A 20,055-nucleotide genomic window follows, 5' to 3' on the forward strand; every position below is an offset into this window, starting at 1 on the left:
CCCCTAAAAGCAAACAAACCCAACCATGTCAAGGTTCGACCTCTCTCTTTCTATATACTTGATGGACCATTTCTGTGCCATCTTTTGACATGCTAGAAAAGTTTTATCCTAAAATTGAATATAGTCTAAAACAATATAAACCAACATCCTCACAATATTCTAAAAGCAAAGTTTGAGCGACCATAAGCTCTATCAATTTCAAGGGCAAGTTGAAAGTACTGACCAACACACTACTTGACTAATATACTATGCTGTGCTGAACACCCCATTGCTGAGCACTTGACTACGTGGGCTGTGTGCATATAGACCCTATGACATAAATCTCCCCTCCTTTAACTCAGCACACACAAACATTCACAGATACACACACACACACACACACACAAAATAAATATCACACATTCACGGACACACCCACATACAACATCACTGTGTGTCACACACACACGCACTCACACACTTGTTACATACAAACACACCAACATACACATCTCCGTCAAACACACTCCCCAAGACACAGTCACAGTCAACCCATCAGGTTAGTGACTGCCTGCCAGAATCCCCTCCTCTCCCGCGTTGGATCTATACTCCCAGGGTTGAAAATAACCTCTGTCGCTGCAGAGTGAGTGAGCAAAGCAGGGGAGGCAAATGTCTAATAATTCATCCATCAGCGGTGCCACCGCCAGACTGAAATATGGAAGCCGACCAGACCATACCTCATCCCCAGGCATGATGCCATTCCGTGGGCTAGACAAGCACGGTGGAGGCAGTAGCGGATTTAGGCACAGGCGACATGGGCAGCATCTTGCCGGGGGCAGCATGGAGCGCCCAAACAATTCTTTTTAATAATAATAATATTCCAAATGGTGACATTTGCGCAATCGGTTTTCTCTCACTCATTTGAACGTCATGTCAATGATATCATGTCACCTTGTGGGACTGTGGGTCAATGAACCTTGTCGGATTGGGCGCCCTGATTCTAGTTTGTGAGCTAGGCAGGCCACTGCCTGGGAAGGTCTACAGAAGCACAGACGTACGAGAATGGGAGGTGGCGGGGGTAGGTTGACCTCAGGTCTCCCCAGTGGAAGCCCGAGGTAGGGGGAGGTGGTGGGGGTAGGTTGACCTCAGGTCTCCCCAGTGGAAGCCCGAGGTAGGGGGAGGTGGTGGGGGTAGGTTGACCACAGGTCTCCCCAGTGGAAGCCCGAGGTAGGGGGAGAGGGGAATCTATCAAATAGCGCACCTATAACTTTTTACAGTACTAATGCAATTGGTTGTGCAATTTAGTTTGTGTGTTTGTTGTTAGCAATACGGTAATAGTGTAATAATTCAATTCTCTTTTTTTATTTGTATTTATATACTACAGTTTGTTTCAGAGGCAGTAGGGATGACCAGGGATGTTGTCTTGACAAGTGTCTGAATTGGGGAAAAAATCATTACTTTCGAAATGTAAAAAGTACTTTTGGGTGTCAGGGAAAATGTATGGAGTAGGAATGTAGTGGAGTAAAAGTAGTAAAATAAATAAATAGTAAAGTAAAGTACATATAACCCAAAAAACAACTTATGTAGTACTTTAGAACACTGGTTAGGGGTTCTGGTTAAGTTTAGGGTCGTCTTTGATACTTCTTTTTTTATATGTATGAGTCTTATTTTTGTGTTTGTATTTATAAAGTTTTGTTATGTATTAATTTTTTTGCTAGTATTATTTATTTGTGTTCCAAAAGTCAGTTAGTGCAGAATGTTATTTTTTTTTGGGGGGGGGGAGCTGCAGGGAGCCATACAAACCTGAACCGCCACTGGGGGGGGGGGGGTTAAGAGGAGGCAAAAATATATGTATATTTTGTTTAAAGTGCTCCATGTCAGCAATGAGCATGTCTGGTTTCTGGTTTCTATATCCTCTTAATGTTAATTGAGCTTCCATGCATGAGCATAGGTTAACTGGATGTCTGATTGTCTGAGCTCACCATAAATTGAGATTCTCAGTTACAGTCGTCAGCGAGATAGTTGATGAGTTAGTCAATGATATTTCCTCACAGTATTTGAAAAATCTTTACAACACTCTCCCCCTAGATTACCACCAGGACTGGCTCAACCAGGACTAGCTAAATGTCATGCTCTCATATATCCAGTGGAAATAGCCTACCTGAACAGATATTTCTTTGCGCAAAGACAGCTGTCTGTCCGGAGCTCCCTGGTGGTAAACTCTGAGGGCCAGGAATATGTTAGTTGATACAATGTTACAAGTGTCATGACTCTCCTGACTGAGGATCCAAGGCCTCAGATCAGATTTGAAAATGGCCCACGATGACCAGACTGTCACGCCCTGGCCTTAGTATTCTGTGTTTTCTTTATTATTTTGGTTAGGCCAGGGTGTGACATGGGCGATTATGTGTTTTCTTGTCTAGGGGTTTTGTAGATTGATGGGGTTGTGTTCAGTGTAGTATTCTAGGTAAGTCTATGGTTGCCTCAAGTGGTTCTCAATCAGAGGCAGGTGTTTATCGTTGTCTCTGATTGGGAACCATATTTAGGCAGCCATGTTCTTTGGGTATTTCGTGGGTGATTGTTTCCTGTCTCTGTGTTTTGCACCAGTTAGGACTGTTTTGGTTTTTCCACGGTTTCTTGTTTGGTATATTGTTCAAGTTATCATCTTTATTAAAGATGTTCAACCATAACCAAGCTGCATTTCGGTCCTCCTCTCCTTCCCAGGAAGAAAACCGTAACACAGACTCCTCTCACCCACAGAAGAGGAAAGGGGGGGAGGGGGCTGAGACAGGTTTGACAGCTTAATTAAGACTTTGTCTTAAATTAGGGAGGAAGGGAATCTCCCTCCTTCTGTTCAGTATCGTTCAAAGGAATGCCTTTGTCCCCCAGAAGACTTTTGCCGCCAAAACCAAAACACCCGAAAAGTGAATACTGGAACAATATTTCTAAGATAGGAATAGTCAGTGGGTATCTAAAGAATAATCATGTCATATTGCTTGTCATTTTGTGACGTTTTTAAAAACTGTATGAAGTAAATACTGTAACTTGGGAAGGAAAAACCCTTTGGCTGTCAAGTTTCCATCCAATAAATTGTGAATACAATATTAAGAACGATTAAACTATTTTTGTCACGATAGGAATGTGATTTTGGTTTTCTAATGAGTTTATGGCTTATCCTGTCCATGTCCATGTTGCACATTAAAACCTCTTAGAGATCGGGCTACTTTTTTCAACATCCTGCTACTCATGCCAGGAATATAGTATATGCATATGATTAGTATGTGTGCATAGAAAACACTCTGAAGTTTCTAGAACTGGTTCAATGGTGTCTGTGACTATAACAGAACGAGTTCCGTGGTCAAAATCGCCAGAAAACCTGGTCACTAAATCGACGAAGAAAAAATCAATCCGCCAGCCCAAGTATTGTCTATTGGAAGGAAAAATAATTAAGAGTGAGATTACAGTTCCTACAGCTTCCACACGATGTCGCCAGTGTTGTGATTTCGATTCAACTAAATCCTTGGTCATCTGAGTAATAGCCACATCCGGTTGTCAAGTCCACAGATGTAAACAATGGAACCGGAAAAGTTAGTTACGTTACCCAAACTCGTGCTTATTGAATACAGATCGCTCCATGATCAATTTGATCGTTTATTAACGTTTAGTAATACCTAAAGTTGGATTACAGAAGTAGTTTGAAGTGTTTTGTCAAAGTTTATAGGCAACTTTTTTAATTTTAAAAAATAACGTTGCGTTTAAAAAATGTGTTTTTACTGGATCTGACGGTGTTCATAAATTGACATTTTGGGTACACAAGGAACGATTTAATCGAAAAAAAAGACCCAATTGAGATGTTTATGGGACATATAGGAGGGCCAACAAAGAATCTCGTCAAAGGTAATGAATGTTTTATATTTTATTTCTGCGTTTTGTGTAGCGCCGGCTACGCAAAATCCTTTGTTTACGTGCCCTTCTGGTATTTCGGCGTGTTGCCTGCTATCAGATAATAGCTACTCATGCTTTCGCCGAAAAGCATTTTACAAATCTGACTCATTGGCTAGATTCACAACGAGTGTAGCTTGAATTGACTACCCTGTAAGTGAATTTTAATGAACGTTTGAGTTTTAACGAGTGCTATTAGCATTTGGCGTAGCGCATTTGCATTTATTGTTGGAAGGGGGTGCGGTTGCGTCCCGGGTGGGCCAGAGAGGTTAAGTAGCCACGCCCGGAATGAGGTCAGAAGAGCGTGTCAGTATGATGCAACCTCCCTTTCCGACCAGAGTGCTTAAAAGGACTCGCTAAGAATTAAGATACCAGAAGACGTGAGACCGTGGTCCACACTTTGAAAATGGTTGGAAACACTAAAACTCTCAACACTAAATGATAAGATAACCTCACCTGCCAGACTAAAATATTGCTAGGTTGCTACTGACCTGTAAAGTGGTCGGGAGCTGAAACCTGAATAATTAATTTATGCCAGAAAACATGTAGCTGTGGCTACATGGCTGAAAATGGTTAGAACTTCGAATCTCCACATGAGGTGAAGAAGATTAGACCTTAATTATTAACATTGCCATTCTGCAGGCTGGGCATATAAAAGTGGTCCTCGAACTTTGACTAAAAACATGGAGGTGGGAAGGACAAAATCCCATCTCAGACAATCACAGAGTATCTGTTATATGTGAACACTCCACTACAAGACCAAGACAACTAAGAAGAAGGAAATTGTGACCTCTGGTGGACAATCAGAGCCTTACACTGAAGCGGGACACTACAACCCATAGATGGATTGATTGGTTTCAACAGAGAGACGACAAACAAAGATATCTACACGTAAATACATTCATGATCTCTTACCCAAACGGGAGGTGGTTCGTGTAAAGATTAAATTATTACTTTGAGGGTAGTTTCCAAACGTATCAACGATAAGTTTGGCTCTCTCTTTGTCTGTCCATCTCCCTATCTACCCCTCCCTCTTGTGGTAACCAAGCAGGCATGCTGTTGTTAGTCGGCTAGGGACTTTTTCTAGTGTGTTAAGTGTTATTTACTAGTTAGCTAGTAAATAAATAATTCAACTGATTTTGTGCTGAATCATAAGTAAAGCTGGGGTTCTTGCGGATCCAAGGAGTAGGCGGCTTTCAGAATGAGACTGATATGAGGCGATTAATAAGTGACTGTTATCGATATATGAGTTATATATCTTTTCGAGTTTAATTCGATGGTAACTCTATAAACATCTTCTTCCGTGGTGCCGCAAATTCCGAACGAGTTAATTGTTGCATGATTCATTTATTGTGTAACAATTAAATATAGTTAGTTGATTCGATAAATAATAGACACATCACAAGTTCACAAGCAATAGCTTACCAGACCTTCATATATACAGTCATTGGGCAGGACTTAGTAAGACAGATAGAAAGGGAGGCAGAAAGGCTAGGTATCTATAGAGAGATGAAATAACCTGCATTTTCATCAGGATTTGTTCAGGATTTATATATTTTTATTTAGTCGACAAAATAAGTTACAGTACTACCCCTACATTGGCCTAGGCAGTCTCTCATTTCTTTAGCCGCCAATGGTTCACGGGGAATCAATGTGTCCATATGGCAAAGGCTGGTGCTCTCGTATTAGTGGGATTTAAGGAGCAGGCCTTTATTATTTATTTATTTTTACCCCTTTTTCTCCCCAATTTCGTGATATCCTATTGTAGTTATAGTGTTGTCATATCGCTGAAACTCGGTAGAGGCGAAAGGTCGAGAGCCATGCGTCCTCTGAAACAAAGTCCTGCCAAGTCACACTGCTTCTTGACACACTGCTCGCTTAACCCGGAAGCCAGCTGCACCAATGTGTCGGAAAAAACACAGTTCAACTGGCGACCATGTCAGCGTGCATGAACCCGGCCCGCCACAGGAGTCGCTAGAGCGCAATGGGACTAGGACATCCCAGCCAGCCAAACCCTCCCCTAAGATAACCTGGAAGACCCTGGGCGACCCGGACGAGAATGTACAAAGCTGTCATCAAGGCAAAGGGTGGCTACTTTGAAGAATCTCAGATATAAGACATATTTTTATTTTTTTAACACTTTTTTTGTTTGTGTAATTTCATAGTTTTGATGTCTTCACTATTATTATACAATATCGAAAATAGTCCAAATAAAGAAAAACCCTGGAATGAGTAGGTGTGTCCAAACTCTTGACTGGGACATTTTTTTCTTCAATTTATCAGGGGTCAACAGCACCCCCATCACCCCTACTTCCTGCGGCTATGCTTAGAATTTATCATAATAACAATATTAATTGCCTGGTAATAGATATGTAACTCACCCAAAAACTACAAAATGTTTTGTTTTGTTGGATTTCTGCTGTTCATGTTCAACATGTTGGGTATGCAACATTGTATGACAGATAGACACTCAGAGGAGTTTTAATGCACATGCTAACCTTGGCTGTAGTCCAGTCCAGGTAAAAATCTGAATTAAATTAGGGGCCCTGGATTTATTTTAATTTTTATGGAATTAGATGGTTTGCCAGCGGCTGATTGAATGTTGTCCATATTTGTAATAACTGATTAATTGCCTCTGGCGCAATGGGTTTGCGGTCTTGGCGGGTTAGTCGTAATTTGGCGGCTACCTTTGATGTTCCTCAAAGTCATGTACACTGTAGCGAGCTGAGCCAGTTCAAAAGTAAAAAGGCAGAGGCTGAAAGAGTTCCGGGACCAAGGTATGCTAAAAAAAGATACCAAAATTAACTGGATATTTCAGTAAGCCAGCTACCAGTTCCTCTCAACAAAGTTCAACAGCCACTGCCGCCAATGATGATGAGCTATCATCAGCAACAACAGCAACTGGGCTAGCTGCTAGCCTGGATCATGTGCACCAGCTCCCAATCACACCTCCAGCAGTTGACCAGCAGATGAGCAAAGGAGCCTACTGGTGAGGCAACAACTTTCTAAACAAGCCTCATTCTCGCTATATCAGCTGCTATTAAGGAGGACCAGGACCATCACACAATGCCACCGCCAGCAGCAGCCACCACAACTAGCCTGGTAGCAGAGAAGAGCATGCAGAAGAAACCTCCAACTGCCCCTGCCACATGTGCCACAGGTCCCCTCATTGGGTCAACTGCTGCTGTCAGCGAGGAGGACTCCTACACCCCTGACCCAGCTCGTTGGGTTAAACTTGATGACAGTGTGCGTACTTACTGGGCTAAAAAGGGACAAAATTGTGCCAGAAAAGAAACGCTGACATATCAGCATCAGTACAAACACCAGAAACAACACTTTTAAAAAGCCCATTTCAAAATCGTGAAAACGTGCCCAGGGAATGCCTTTTGTACTCTCTCTCGAAAGGTAGTTTATTTTGTTTTGCTTGCCGACTTTTTGGGGACAAGAACTGTGGACTGCCATATTCAAAGCAATTTGGCAGTATTGGTTACAGTGATTGGAAACACAAGAATGACTGCTTATTTGAGCATGAAGGATCTGAATGGCATAGAATAACAAAAAAATTCCTAGCCTACTTCAGGGGTCATAGTGAAACATTAGGGCGTTCTGACAATATAAATGATTTGGGTATGGTAATAAGCCAGTGTGATCCTTTGTTAAAAGCGCATATAGAGAAATATAGAGAAATACATAAAAGCCGGCAAAGGGAATCCCTCTTACCTCTGTAGGGATCTGCAAGGCATTTATTGAACTGATGGGACAGAAGGTGGTGATTGAAATGATCAGTCAATTAAAGACATTGAAATACTTTTCAATCAGTGTGGATTCCACTCAAATGTTGCATGTAGACCAACTTACATTCATCATGTGGTATGAGCATTTTCTCAGATTTCTGCCCACTACTAGCCATACAGGAAAAGCCCTTTGGAATTCAGTGAAACTGTTTTACGAGAGATGGACATTGACAACTGAAGATGGCAATGTTATGATAATGCTAGCAATAAGTCAGGAGTCTACAAAGATCTTCAGCAGCACCTGAGAGAGATTACCCTTTGTTTGAGTGGGTACCATGTGCTGCCCACACCCTCAATTTGGTGGTTTAACTGTTGGGTTGAGACGGAGGAGTTCTTCACCTTAGTACATCATCTTTTTAATTATCGCTCAAAAGCCGTTTCATGCTGGCAGACAATTACTGTGGGGTTACAGCCAAATGTAAATAAATTAATTGAGACTGAAAACTCTGTAATACATGGTGGTCAGCACAAGCAACTAGACTGTGTCTGAACTATACTTTATACAGGCGTCTCCAAACAAAATATCTGACGCGACTAACCAGCATTTCACTTCTAGTGATGAAGCCAGGGAGTTAAACAAGACATGTAGAAACTCAAGACACTGCAGGCAGTTGACCTGGACTTGATTTGATTAGTTAATTAAGGCATTATGTGGCAGGCCTACAGGATCAATATGACAGCTTTGAGACAGTAGATTAAAACATGTCCGGTACAGTCACAACTTTATCAATCGGACACACGATGGCAAATCATCCTCAGTGTTAGTTGTCAGGCCATGAGAAGTTTTCTAGAAGCGTGGCAGACGGTATCTCTTGACTGATATGACCATACGTTCATCATATACTATCTAATATACCATATAGCATTGTAAAGAAACCTTTGGTAATTTTTTGTTCTACTATCCAATTTGCACACAGTAAATACAGATAAAGGAATTCGTACAAGCGCTGAACAGAAAATAATAAAGTTTGGCACAAAAATCTATGACATGAATGAGGACTTCCTTTGTGTTTGTGAGCATGGGTGCTTGAATACCGGAACTAATCGAACACGTGTCAAATTAATTCACTGACGGTTGAATGCATGTTATTATATAGTGATTATGAACGTGTCACAAGGACCCTGTGCACTCATTTAACTGTTGTGTCACAAATTGCAAGTGACAGGCCTCACTTAAGGCCTTGATTTAGCAACATGGCAGTTTTGCCGAAAGATGAATGGGCGAGATGTGCGGTAGATCAATTGAACATTATGCCCAATTTTTCATATTTGAACTGAGAAAATAATCCATCATGCAAAATCAATGAGACTACAAGCAGAATATTTAGTGCTGGGCCCGTTCTCATCGACATATTTTATAATGAGCCCAGCCACTGATAGATTCAGTAGCTGGGCTCCCTCTCCTCTCCTCTGTCTACAGTGGGTAAAATGACTGTATTAAATAAATAATTTAAATTCTGAGCTATATTGTACGCTCAAAATAATTTGAAAGTTGCATTATTTTATACTAATACAATTTCCCAGAGAAATAGATTTTGTTAAACAAGTAATAAAAAAATCTTAAAAGTGATGGGATCACAATTATTGACACCCCTGTTTCAACACCTTTCAATACCTCACCTTGCAAGGATAACGATGCAGCCTTTTTTAAAGTGTTTTATGAGTTGAGAGGGATCGTAGACCCTTGGGAGGGATCTTAGACCATTTGGAACAGATTGGGAGGGATCTTAGACCTTTTGGAACAGACTGGGAGGGATCTTAGACCCTTGGGAGGGATCTTAGACCATTTGGAACAGATTGTGAGGGATCTTAGACCATTTGGAACAGATTGGGAGGGATCTTAGACCATTCGGAACAGATTGGGAGGGATCTTAGACCCTTGGGAGGGATCTTAGACCCTTGGGAGGGATCTTAGACCATTCCTCCATACAGAATCCTTCCAGATCCTTGATATCCTTCGTCTGCGCTTATGGACTGCCCTCTTCAATTCAAACCACAGGTTTCCAATGGGTTTCAAGTCTGGAGACTGAGATGGCCATTGCAAAATGTTGATTTTGAGGCCAATTAACCATTTCTTTGTAGATTTTTCATGTGTGCTTGTGGTTTTTGTCTGGCTGCCTGACCATGCTGTACTGAAATGAATTGATGCACATTCAGATGTGTACTGCGTCATCATAATCCATCTTGAAGAGTACAAGCCTTCTGAGCTGATACTGATACATTTTTGCAATCCATACAATCTTGAAACAATTAAATAATTATCCACTATCCAATACATTATCATTTACATGGTATTTGCTGAGTCAAGCGACCTCCGATGTACTTCAGCTGAATTGGTGCCAGTCAACACTCGCCGATCACCACAATTACAGACTATGTCAGCCAGAATGAAGGGGACAGTTTGAGACACAGACACCGTCAATAATAGATTACTTTATGGTCATCAATATGTTGGCTGCCTAAAAATGTTAGATGTGAATTATCACTGAGGTGTAATGCAGCCTGGTTTCATAGAGTAGATGTAACATAGTAAACTTAAATCAGGGACACTCAAATCAGTATAATATGTTACGTTTGGAACGGTTACATAAGACAGAAGGACACTTAAGGCAAAAACTAATGGGAAGGGAACATATCATATGTTCTGCAAATTGTGGACCTCTCATGTTATGAGTCAGATGACCTTACGTGACCTCTCTATTGATGGTTTATCTATTTATGGTTCCAGCATTATGAGGCAGAGCAAACGACTGTACAGTATAGTGACTGCACAGAGCCCCAAGAGACCTCTGGAACAGCTGCTGTCATTGTTTGAGGAGCTCTGCCAAAATTTGTGAGATTGCCTCAAGATTACAGAAAAGTATAGAACCTCCAAGCTTGCCTTATTACAATTATTGAGCCACATGAGTGTGCGTAATTTTTGTCTCGCCTTATCCAGGTTAAAAGCAGTGCAGACACATGTCAGTCAAAAATTACTGTGACCAGAAAACAGGGCTGTGTCAAGTAGTAAGAACATGTTTGGCATCGGGAGTTACTACCTGAACTTGTCCAATAAGAAACCTTGTTTTTGTTTTCCGTTGCAAAGTGTTGTGATGTTCTGCCCTAGTGAACACAACTAAGTTTGGTGCAATTAAAAGGGGCACAAATCAGGACAAAAACCATTGTTTTGAATGCGAACAACAACAAAACTATGAAACGACACACTGCTTCAGTGCCTTTGGTACAACTTAGTTTGGGTCCTTGCTCTTCTCTTCCAGTTTGACTCAAGCGTCAAAAGTGCATTAGTTGTTAATAATTCCCTATTTAAAATGTTTTCTTTTTCTGTGTCCACATTCTCTCTTCTGGCTCTCCACGTATCAATCTGCCCCTCACCCTCGACCATGACGGAAGGACCCCCAAGGGAAACGGCTTAGTTGGCCCAAAATATCGTCTCATTTGAGGCTGTGCAGTAGTGGACTAATCCTAGCCTTCGTCCCAAATGACACCCTATACCCTACATAGTGCACTACTCTTGTACAGAGGTCTATGGGTGCTACATTGGGAATAGGATGCCATTTGGGATGCAGTACAAGTGCCACAGATATGCAGGGAGAAGCTTTGGGTGTCTGAATAAGACGTGGGAGAGGTCTTAAGAAATACAAGGATGCAAGGCATCTGCTGCCATACAATGTATCCTCCACAACAACAGGAGAGAACAGGAGAAATTGAGAAATGTCAGCCTGCTGCTGTGTAACACATAATGGGTAACATTTTCTTCCCTTGCGCAAAACAGCACTGAACCATGTAAAAAATGTAATATATCCATGCCTTCTATACCTTTCGATATTCATAATGACCTTCAGAGAGAGAAACTCAGGGCCCATATTGATAAAACATCTCATATTAGGAGTGCTGATCTAGGATCACCCTTGTCCATATAAACGCATTCATTATGATCTAAAAGGCAAAGCCGATCCTAGATCCGCCGACCGTATGAAGCTGTAATATCTTGCTCTATCAACAGGAAATGTGTGAGTTATTTTGTCTAACAAAGATTGTATTAGGCAAAGACATAATTGGACTTAGCAATAACACGACTGCAGCTTTGAAAGAGACCTTTCACTCAATCATGTGTCGAGAACAATTATTAAAGGTTGATTGTCACAGGAGACTAAGGTAACTGGAAAACCACCTGTTTCTCGCCTCTATCTATCTCAAAAATCACAAAGAAATCTGTTGGTTGATTGCTAACCTGTGAGATACACCTTAGGTGTAAGTGGCCCGTGATAGACGAAGAGACAGCAAAAGAGAGGTTTAGGAAGGTAATGAGAAGAGGCAGATCGTAAGATAGTAAAGAAGGGAGGGCTGAAAATAACAAAATAGTATGGGGAAAACCCGAACATAGACATTGTCTGATGTTTTGACAAGTTTTGACACGTTTCTCACCATGTTACCTGCTTACGTCATCAAGACACTACACTTACTCACTATATCTACTAATAGCTGCAAGATACACGAGAAGCTTGGTTGGACCACGGCACCTCCCAACAGTGTGTGACTATCAAACACGTGGGAGAATCTCAGTGGAGGAAATACCCCTTAACTATGCAGGGCTCATCCCCAAAAATACAAAAAGGTACTTTACTGAACTGTTAATAAGTTTACAGGTTAGCTGGACTCACATCCCTGAGCATTTCATCAGTCTGGGTCAAACAGATCAAGAGATATAAAATGTGCCCGTTATAGCATCACAATTTGATGGATATGAATGGTCTTGCATATGTTGAGTCTTGACAGTGTTTGCAACATGTACCAAGTTTTGTTTCTATACAAATATCCGTGTTTAAGTGCAGACCATGCACATGTGAATGTTTATTGGTCAATAGTGGCCATGTTGTTTGACATACTAGCCTGAAAAATGGTGCGTTGAAAGACATTGGTCCATAGAGGCCAAATATTACGTTTCGTGCAGATTGGTAATTCGGTGCCGGAGGAGTAGCGTTTTAAGTGTTTTTGACACTTTTTGAAGTGGGGAAAAATCCATCATGACCACCTTTATGGATCCTTGAGGCAAATTGTTTCCTTGTGGTTAGAGGTACCTATATATACCATTTCAGGACTCTCAAACTTTCAATTTTCAATCACTTGTTATAGCGCCACCTTGTGGCCAATTGGCATGGCATTGCATGAGAGGGTGTGGCCCATGAGCCTTTACCATCATGCCAATTGCATGTTATTGCAATTGCTATTGCATGTCATTTTCCTTGGAGGAAGAACTCTGTATAGTAATAAAGAATGCCAAGAAAAACAATAGGGTTTCACCAGCTTCTCTGATCACCTAAACATAGCTGCAAGCACACTTCTTCCCTGGATAGAGAGGAACCTACGTACCAAATTCCAAGACGCTAGGTAAAATGATGAGATTTAAGTCAAATGTTATTTATATCACCATTTTTTGGCCGTTTAACACCACCGCAATTTATATCACCACCATGAGTTGCACCATGTGTAACCAGATGAATTTGGCCACCAACTTACACCATCCCAACAAGTTTGGTGTCTATAGGTCTTATCACTTAAGAGCTATATTTCTCTAATAACAATAATAAATATAGCTGCAAGCATCCATGCCGGGTTTGTAAGTCGCTCTGGATAAGAGCGTCTGCTAAATGACTTAAATGTAAAATGTAAATGTTCAAGCTTTGGCCCCATAGTGCCACCATCAGGACAAATTGGACACATCATCTTAGTATGTGCTGCTTCTGTAGTCTTTACCACACTTACCAAATATCAGAACTCAAAATCGAACAGATTATGCAATATGCTTTTAATGTATGTTGACTATTTAAAAACATTTCTAGAACCGCTGGACCGGTCAACACCAAAGTCGGTATATAGCATCGATAGATGCATGTCTTCTAAACAATGTTTTTCCCAAAACTCTAGCTGGAAAAATATTGCCACTATACTCCAATAAGCTTGCATGAATGTTTTTCCATGTCTAACAACACCATGTCACCAAAGAAGTTAACTACACTCACATCCTTGAGTGTGGATGCCAAATTTCATCATGCTGAGTCAAGCAGATGAAAGAGATATAAATATGTGACCAATACAGCGCCATTGTGTGGTCGATTAAAATGTGCTTGCAAATTATTATTGACAGTAAAGATATTGTCTGTGAGTGTTACAGGCGAAACCCAGATAAAAATCCAACCAGGAAGTGCCACATTTTTTGAAACCGCCTCATGCCAATGACTCCTTATATGGCTGTGAATGAGCTACGAATGATCTTACGTTTTCCACGTATTCCCCAAGGTGTCTACAGCATTGTGACGTCTTTGTAGGCATTTCCATTGAAGAATGGCTTTAAGGGACCATATATAGCATGTGGTCACATGGTGTCTCCGGCAGAAAATCTTGCGTAAAATACTGAGGTAGCCATTTTTCCAATCGCTTCTTATGACAAACCAATTGCCTCGACGGATATATTATCGAATATATATGTTAAAAACACCTTGAGGATGGATCCCAAACAACGTTTGCCGTTTTTCTGTCGATATTATGGAGCAAATTTTGAAAAAAGTTTGGCGTTATAGATGCAGCATTTTCCGGTTGATTTCTCAGCCAAGCATGATGAAGAAACGGGAGCTATTTCGCCTACAAAAACATTTTTGTGGCAGTGTAGCCTAGTGGTTAGAGCATTGGACTAGTAACCGAAAGGTTGCAAGTTCAAATCCCAGAGCTGACAAGGTACAAAATCTGTCGTTCTGCCCCTGAACAGGCAGTTAAACCCACTGTTCCTAGGCCGTCATTGAAAATAAGAATTTGTTCTTAACTGACTTGCCTAGTAAAGTAAAGGTAAAAAATAACACCATTTTTGCTATCTACATGGGAGTCTCCTGAGTGAAAGCATCTGAAGTTCTTCAAAGGTAAATGATTTAATTTGGTTGCTTTTCTTATTTTCGTGAAAATGTTGCCTGCTGCCACCAGAGCCTAGCATAGCATTATGCCATGATAAACTTACACAAATGCTTGTCTAGCGTTGGCTGTAATGCATGTTTTGAAAATCTGAGATGACAGTGTTGTTAATAATTATAAATCCTCTTAAGGTTTAGGGTGAATTTTTTCAACTTTTTGATAAAAAGCGTGCAAAATTTCAACGTCCTGCTACTCATGCCAGGAATATAGTATATGCATATGATTAGTATGTGTGGATAGAAAACACTCTGAAGGTTATAAAACTGGTTAATAAATCATGGCTGTGACAATAACAGAACGTGTGTAGCAGGCAAACCCCCAAGGAAAAACGGTTCAGAAAAAATCCCTCCGCCAGTTCCCTGTATTGTCTATGTCAAGGGAAATTAGATAGCGCCCAGTTTACAGTTCCTACAGCTTCCACACGATGTCGCCAGTCTTGGGAATTGGGTTGAAGTTAATCTTTGGTGAAATGAAGAATAGGCACTTCCTGTCAGAGGTTACACTGTGGAAAGTTATGAAAGAGAGAAAATTGTCCATGATTTGTTGACTTGCTGCTATTGAATACAGATCGCCCCGTCATCAATTTGATCGATTATTAACGTTTACAAATACCTAAAGTTGGATTACAAAAGTAGTTTGAAGTATTTTGGCAAAGTTTATAGGCAACTTTTTACATTTTTTGTAATGACGTTGTGTTTTGGAAAGCTGTTTTTTCCTGAATCAGACGGGCTTTATAAATGGACATTTTGGGTATACATGGACGGAATTAATAAATAAAAAAAGAACCAATTGTGATGTTTATGGGACATATTGGAGTGCCAACAAAGAAGCTCGTCAAAGGTAATGCATGTTTTATATTTTATTTCAGAGTTTTGTGTAGTGCCGGCTATGCTAATTCTTTTGTTTATGTCGCGTTCATGTGTTTCGGTGGGGTGCATGCTATCAGACAATAGCTTCTCATGCTTTCGCCGAAAAGCATTTTTAAAATCTGACATGTTGGCTGGATTCACAACGAGTGTTGAGTATTGAGTACCCTGCATGTGTGATTTAATGAAAGTTTGAGTTTTATCTCGTACTATTTGAATTTAGTGCTCTGCATTTCCCAGGCTATTGGCCAGGAGAGACGCTAGCGTCTCTATATGCTCAAGAGGTTAACAAAAGGCTAAGCTTGTGTTTGAATATATTTATTTCATTTCATTTGCGATTTCTTTTGCGTATTTATGTCCGCTGCGTTATGCTAATGCATTTGAGGCTATGATTACGCTCCCGGATACGGGTTTGCTTGTCGCAAGAGGTTAATACGGAGCTACTTCAAGTTTCGAACGCTTACAATACAGCAGGATCACAATTGCATCATGTGCATCTAATATAGTTCTGGTGTTAGAGTTACGTCGCACCACAGTGTTGTCAAAACGATTGCCATGGTAACAAGTCATCCTCTCCCAAAGCCCACGCTATTATTCAACACACTACATGATATTCACCACCAATATTGTGTTTGTACGACATACCAATGTTTGAAGGACATCTTGGGATTAACTAGTGTAACGTGAAAAGGTACATGAACACTGTTTGACTCCTGTATTAAAATATCAAAACAGATATTTTATTTCCCCAGATGGGCATTCCATAAATGTGAAAGCCTGGCATCTCGTGACTTTGATAAAACAACTTAGAATCTTGTACTGTTATTAGATATGAAATGTCAGTCTGGGTGCCACACAAATGCAGCTTACAGGCCTGATGGGGCACTGATGTTTTTCTGATGTTATAATGGCTGCCTCATACCTAGAAGTGTGAGGATGCAAGCCAGGATGGCGATGAGGGCCCCAGTGCTGAGGCCTGCTGAGAGCATGGAGGCTTCACTTCCACATGACTGGGGAGCTCCATCGTGGTCACAGTCGCACACCCGAATGGACAGGGTGTTGGTGCTGCTGAGGGCAGGGCTCCCGCCATCCATGATGAGGACAGGGAGGCGGTACATAGTCTGGTCGTGACGCTGGAAACCCCCTCGCATGGTCAGCACAGAGGCGGTGTTGTCTGTGAGGAGGAAGGCATAGCAGCAATATAATGATCAAATTGTGTTCAGATAGTAATACTTGGTGGATTCCAACTAATCATGATGACAGTTAGCTCTGATATAATGTTTGGATAATGGAAAATATCCATACCAGGGCTAGGAAACCATTATGGTGTTGTGGAGCTTCTCCTGCCTGGCTTCTAGGTTGTCCTGCTGCCAACTATGCACATTTCGTTGGCCAAATATGACTGTGTCTGGCCTTTACCTTTGTTGTCTCTCAGGGTGAAGTTGAGGTTCCCAGCAGCCTCTGCAGTGAGGGAGAAGAAGAAGCGGTGTCCACTCTGAGGTTCGTCTCTGTCCATTGCGCTGATGGTCTCAATGACCTGCAGGGGACAGAGGACCAAAGGTTACAGTTCAGGTCAGATCAGATATAGGAATTTGTCTTGTATTCTAGAGTATAGTGTCGATATTAAGACAGAGTCAGTCTTTAAAAAAATATGAATTATTTCACTTTATTTAACCAGGTAGGCCAGTTGAGAACAAGTTCTCATTTAAAACTGTGACCTGGCCAAGATAAAGCAAAGCAGTGCGACAAAAACAACAACACAGAGTTACACATAAACAAACGTACAGTCAATATCAATAGAACATTTATGTACAGTGTGTGCAAATGTAGAAGACTAGGGAAGTAAGGCAATAAATAGGCCACGGGGTGAAATATTTACAATTTAGCATTAACACTGGAGTGATAGATATCCAGATGATGAGCAAGTAGAGATACTGTACTAGGGTGCAAAAGAGCAAGAAGTTAAATAACAATATCGGGATGAGGTAGTTGGGTGTGCTATTTACAGATTGGCTGTGTACAGTCGTGGCCAAACGTTTTGAGAATGACACAAATATACATTTTCACAAAGTCGGTTGCCTCAGTTTGTATGATGGCAATTTGCATATACTCCAGAATGTTATGAAGAGTGATCAGATTAATTGCAAGTCATTGCAAAGTCCCTCTAAGCCATTAAAAAAAACGGAATCCCCCCAAAAACATTTCCACTGCATTTTCAGCCCTGCCACAAAAGGACCAGCTGACATCATGTCAGTGATTCTCTCATTAACACAGTTGTAAGTGTTGACGAGGGCTGGAGACTATTCTGTCATGCTGATTGAGTTGAATAACAGACTGAAAGCTTCAAGAGGAGGGTGGTGCTTGGAATCATTGTTCTTCCTCTGTCAAACATGGTTACCTGTGCCGTCATCATTGATTTGCACAAAAAGAGGCAAGGATATTACTGCCAGTAAGATTGCACCTAAAGCAACCATTTATCGGATCATCAAGAACTTCAAGGAGAGTGGTTAAATTGTTGTGAAGAAGGCTTCAGGGTGCCCAAGAAAGTCCAGCAAGTGCCAGGACCGTCTCCTCAAGTTGATTCAGCTGTGGGATCGGGGCACCACCAGTATAGAGCTTCTCAGGAATGGCAGCAGGCAGGTGTGAGTGCATCTGCTCGCACAGTGAGGCAAAGACTTTTGGAGGATGACCTGGTGTCAAGAAGGGCAGCAAAGAAGCCACTTCTCTCCAGGAAAAACAACAGGGACAGACTGATATTCTGCAAAAGGTACAGGGATTGGACTGCTGAGGACTGGGGTAAAGTAATTTTCTCTGATGAATCCCCTTTCCGATTGTTTGGTGCATCCGGAAAAAAGCTTGTCCGGAGAAGACAAGGTGAGCGCTATCATCAGTCCTGTGTCATGCCAACAGTAAAGCATCCTGAGACCATTCATGTGTGGGGTTGCTTCTCAGCTAAGGGAGTGGGCTCACTCACACTTTTGCCAAAGATCACAGCCATGAATAAAGAATGGTACCAACACATCTTTCGAGAGCAACTTCTCCTAACCATCCAGGAACAGTTTAGTGACGAACAATGCCTTTTCCAGCATGATGGAGCACCTTGCCATAAGGCAAAAGTGATAACTAAGTGGCTCGGAGAACCAAACATCGATATTTTGGGTCCAGACTTTAATCCCATTGAGGACTTGTGGTCAATCCTCAAGAGGTGGGTGGACAAAGAAAAACCAACAAATTCTGACAAACTACAAGCATTGATTATGTAAGAATGGGCTGCAATCATTCAGGATGTGGCCCAGAAGATAATTGACAGCATGCCAGGGCGGGTTGCAGAGGTCTTGAAAAAGAAGGGCCAACACTGCAAATATTGACTCTTTGCATCAACTTCATGTCATTGTCAATAAAAGCCTTTGACACTTATGAAATGCTTGTAATTATACTTCAGTATTCCATAGTAACATCTGACAAAAATATCTAAAGACACTGAAGCAGCAAACTTTGTGAAAATTAATATTGTCATTCTCAAAACTTTTGGCCACGACTGTACAGGTACAGTGATGGGTAAGCTGCTCTGACAGCTGATGCTTAAAGTTAGAGAGGGAGATATGTCTCCAGCTTCAGTGATTTTTGCTTTAGTTTTTTTTTATTGTTTAAAAGTCCTGCTGAGACTGAGGCTGTCCTATTATGGACACCATGTTGGAGCAGCACTAAGTTAAAAAAAAATATCACCTAGAGATAGAGCCATATAGATCACAAGCTATACAATTTGACATGACAATATTTCAGGTCATATAGGTCATGCTTTGAGAGGGAAGGCAGTACCACACTCTATAGGGTTGGGACTTGGAAGACAACGTATAGTGGAAGTGAGAGATATTTTCTAAAAAACAGGCAAGGAAAATCAACACAATTTGGTGACCGTTCCACCGCCAACACAATCCCCATTGAACTGCCTGTAGTCAGCATTATCTTCAAACCAACATGATAATAGACCCTTTCAACTCAAATAATAATTGTGTTAGATGAGTATTTATTTGTCAGGTTGATATATTCTAAGCAGAACCTGATATACTTTGTATAATATGACACAATACATGTTGTGCGTATTGTAGCTATGTCAGCTGCAGCACAACAAATAGACTACAGAGTTCAGGGTGGTGATATGAATTATGTCTCAAAAACATCATCATAGGGGGTCCAAATATCAGTTCCAAACCAAATGGACATGAGGAAGTGTGGGTTTAAGCCAATGAACTAATACTGCACACACAGACACACACACAGACACAAACACACACATTGTTTAGCTAGGACAGTTTACAAAGCATTAAAGTGGAAGAGCCATCCCCGGGCTGGCTTACGAATTATTACACACACTAAAAAAACGCACACCATTTAAAAGTGCTGTGTTTAAAAGATGATTATCAGTGTAGGCCCATCAGGTTGCGCTATAAGAAGATTCACTCGGTCTGACGCTCTGCAGTGGTCTAATCCCCCTAGCTTTGGCTGGGTTAAAC

General features: G+C 41.2%; 1 protein-coding gene across 1 annotated transcript in view; it reads right to left on the reverse strand.

Moving 5' to 3' along the window:
• LOC135518350 (cadherin-7-like) overlaps positions 1 to 20,055 on the reverse strand; it is a 113,046-nt gene that overhangs the window by 6,710 nt on the left and 86,281 nt on the right. Inside the window, exons 9-10 of the mRNA XM_064943468.1 lie at positions 16,961 to 17,078; positions 16,464 to 16,715 (exon numbers count right to left, since the gene is read on the reverse strand). Coding sequence (XP_064799540.1) covers positions 16,464 to 16,715; positions 16,961 to 17,078 — 370 coding nt within the window. The remainder of the gene's footprint in view (positions 1 to 16,463; positions 16,716 to 16,960; positions 17,079 to 20,055) is intronic.

Source organism: Oncorhynchus masou, chromosome 3 (assembly GCF_036934945.1).
Source record: "Oncorhynchus masou masou isolate Uvic2021 chromosome 3, UVic_Omas_1.1, whole genome shotgun sequence".
NCBI lineage: Eukaryota > Metazoa > Chordata > Actinopteri > Salmoniformes > Salmonidae > Oncorhynchus > Oncorhynchus masou.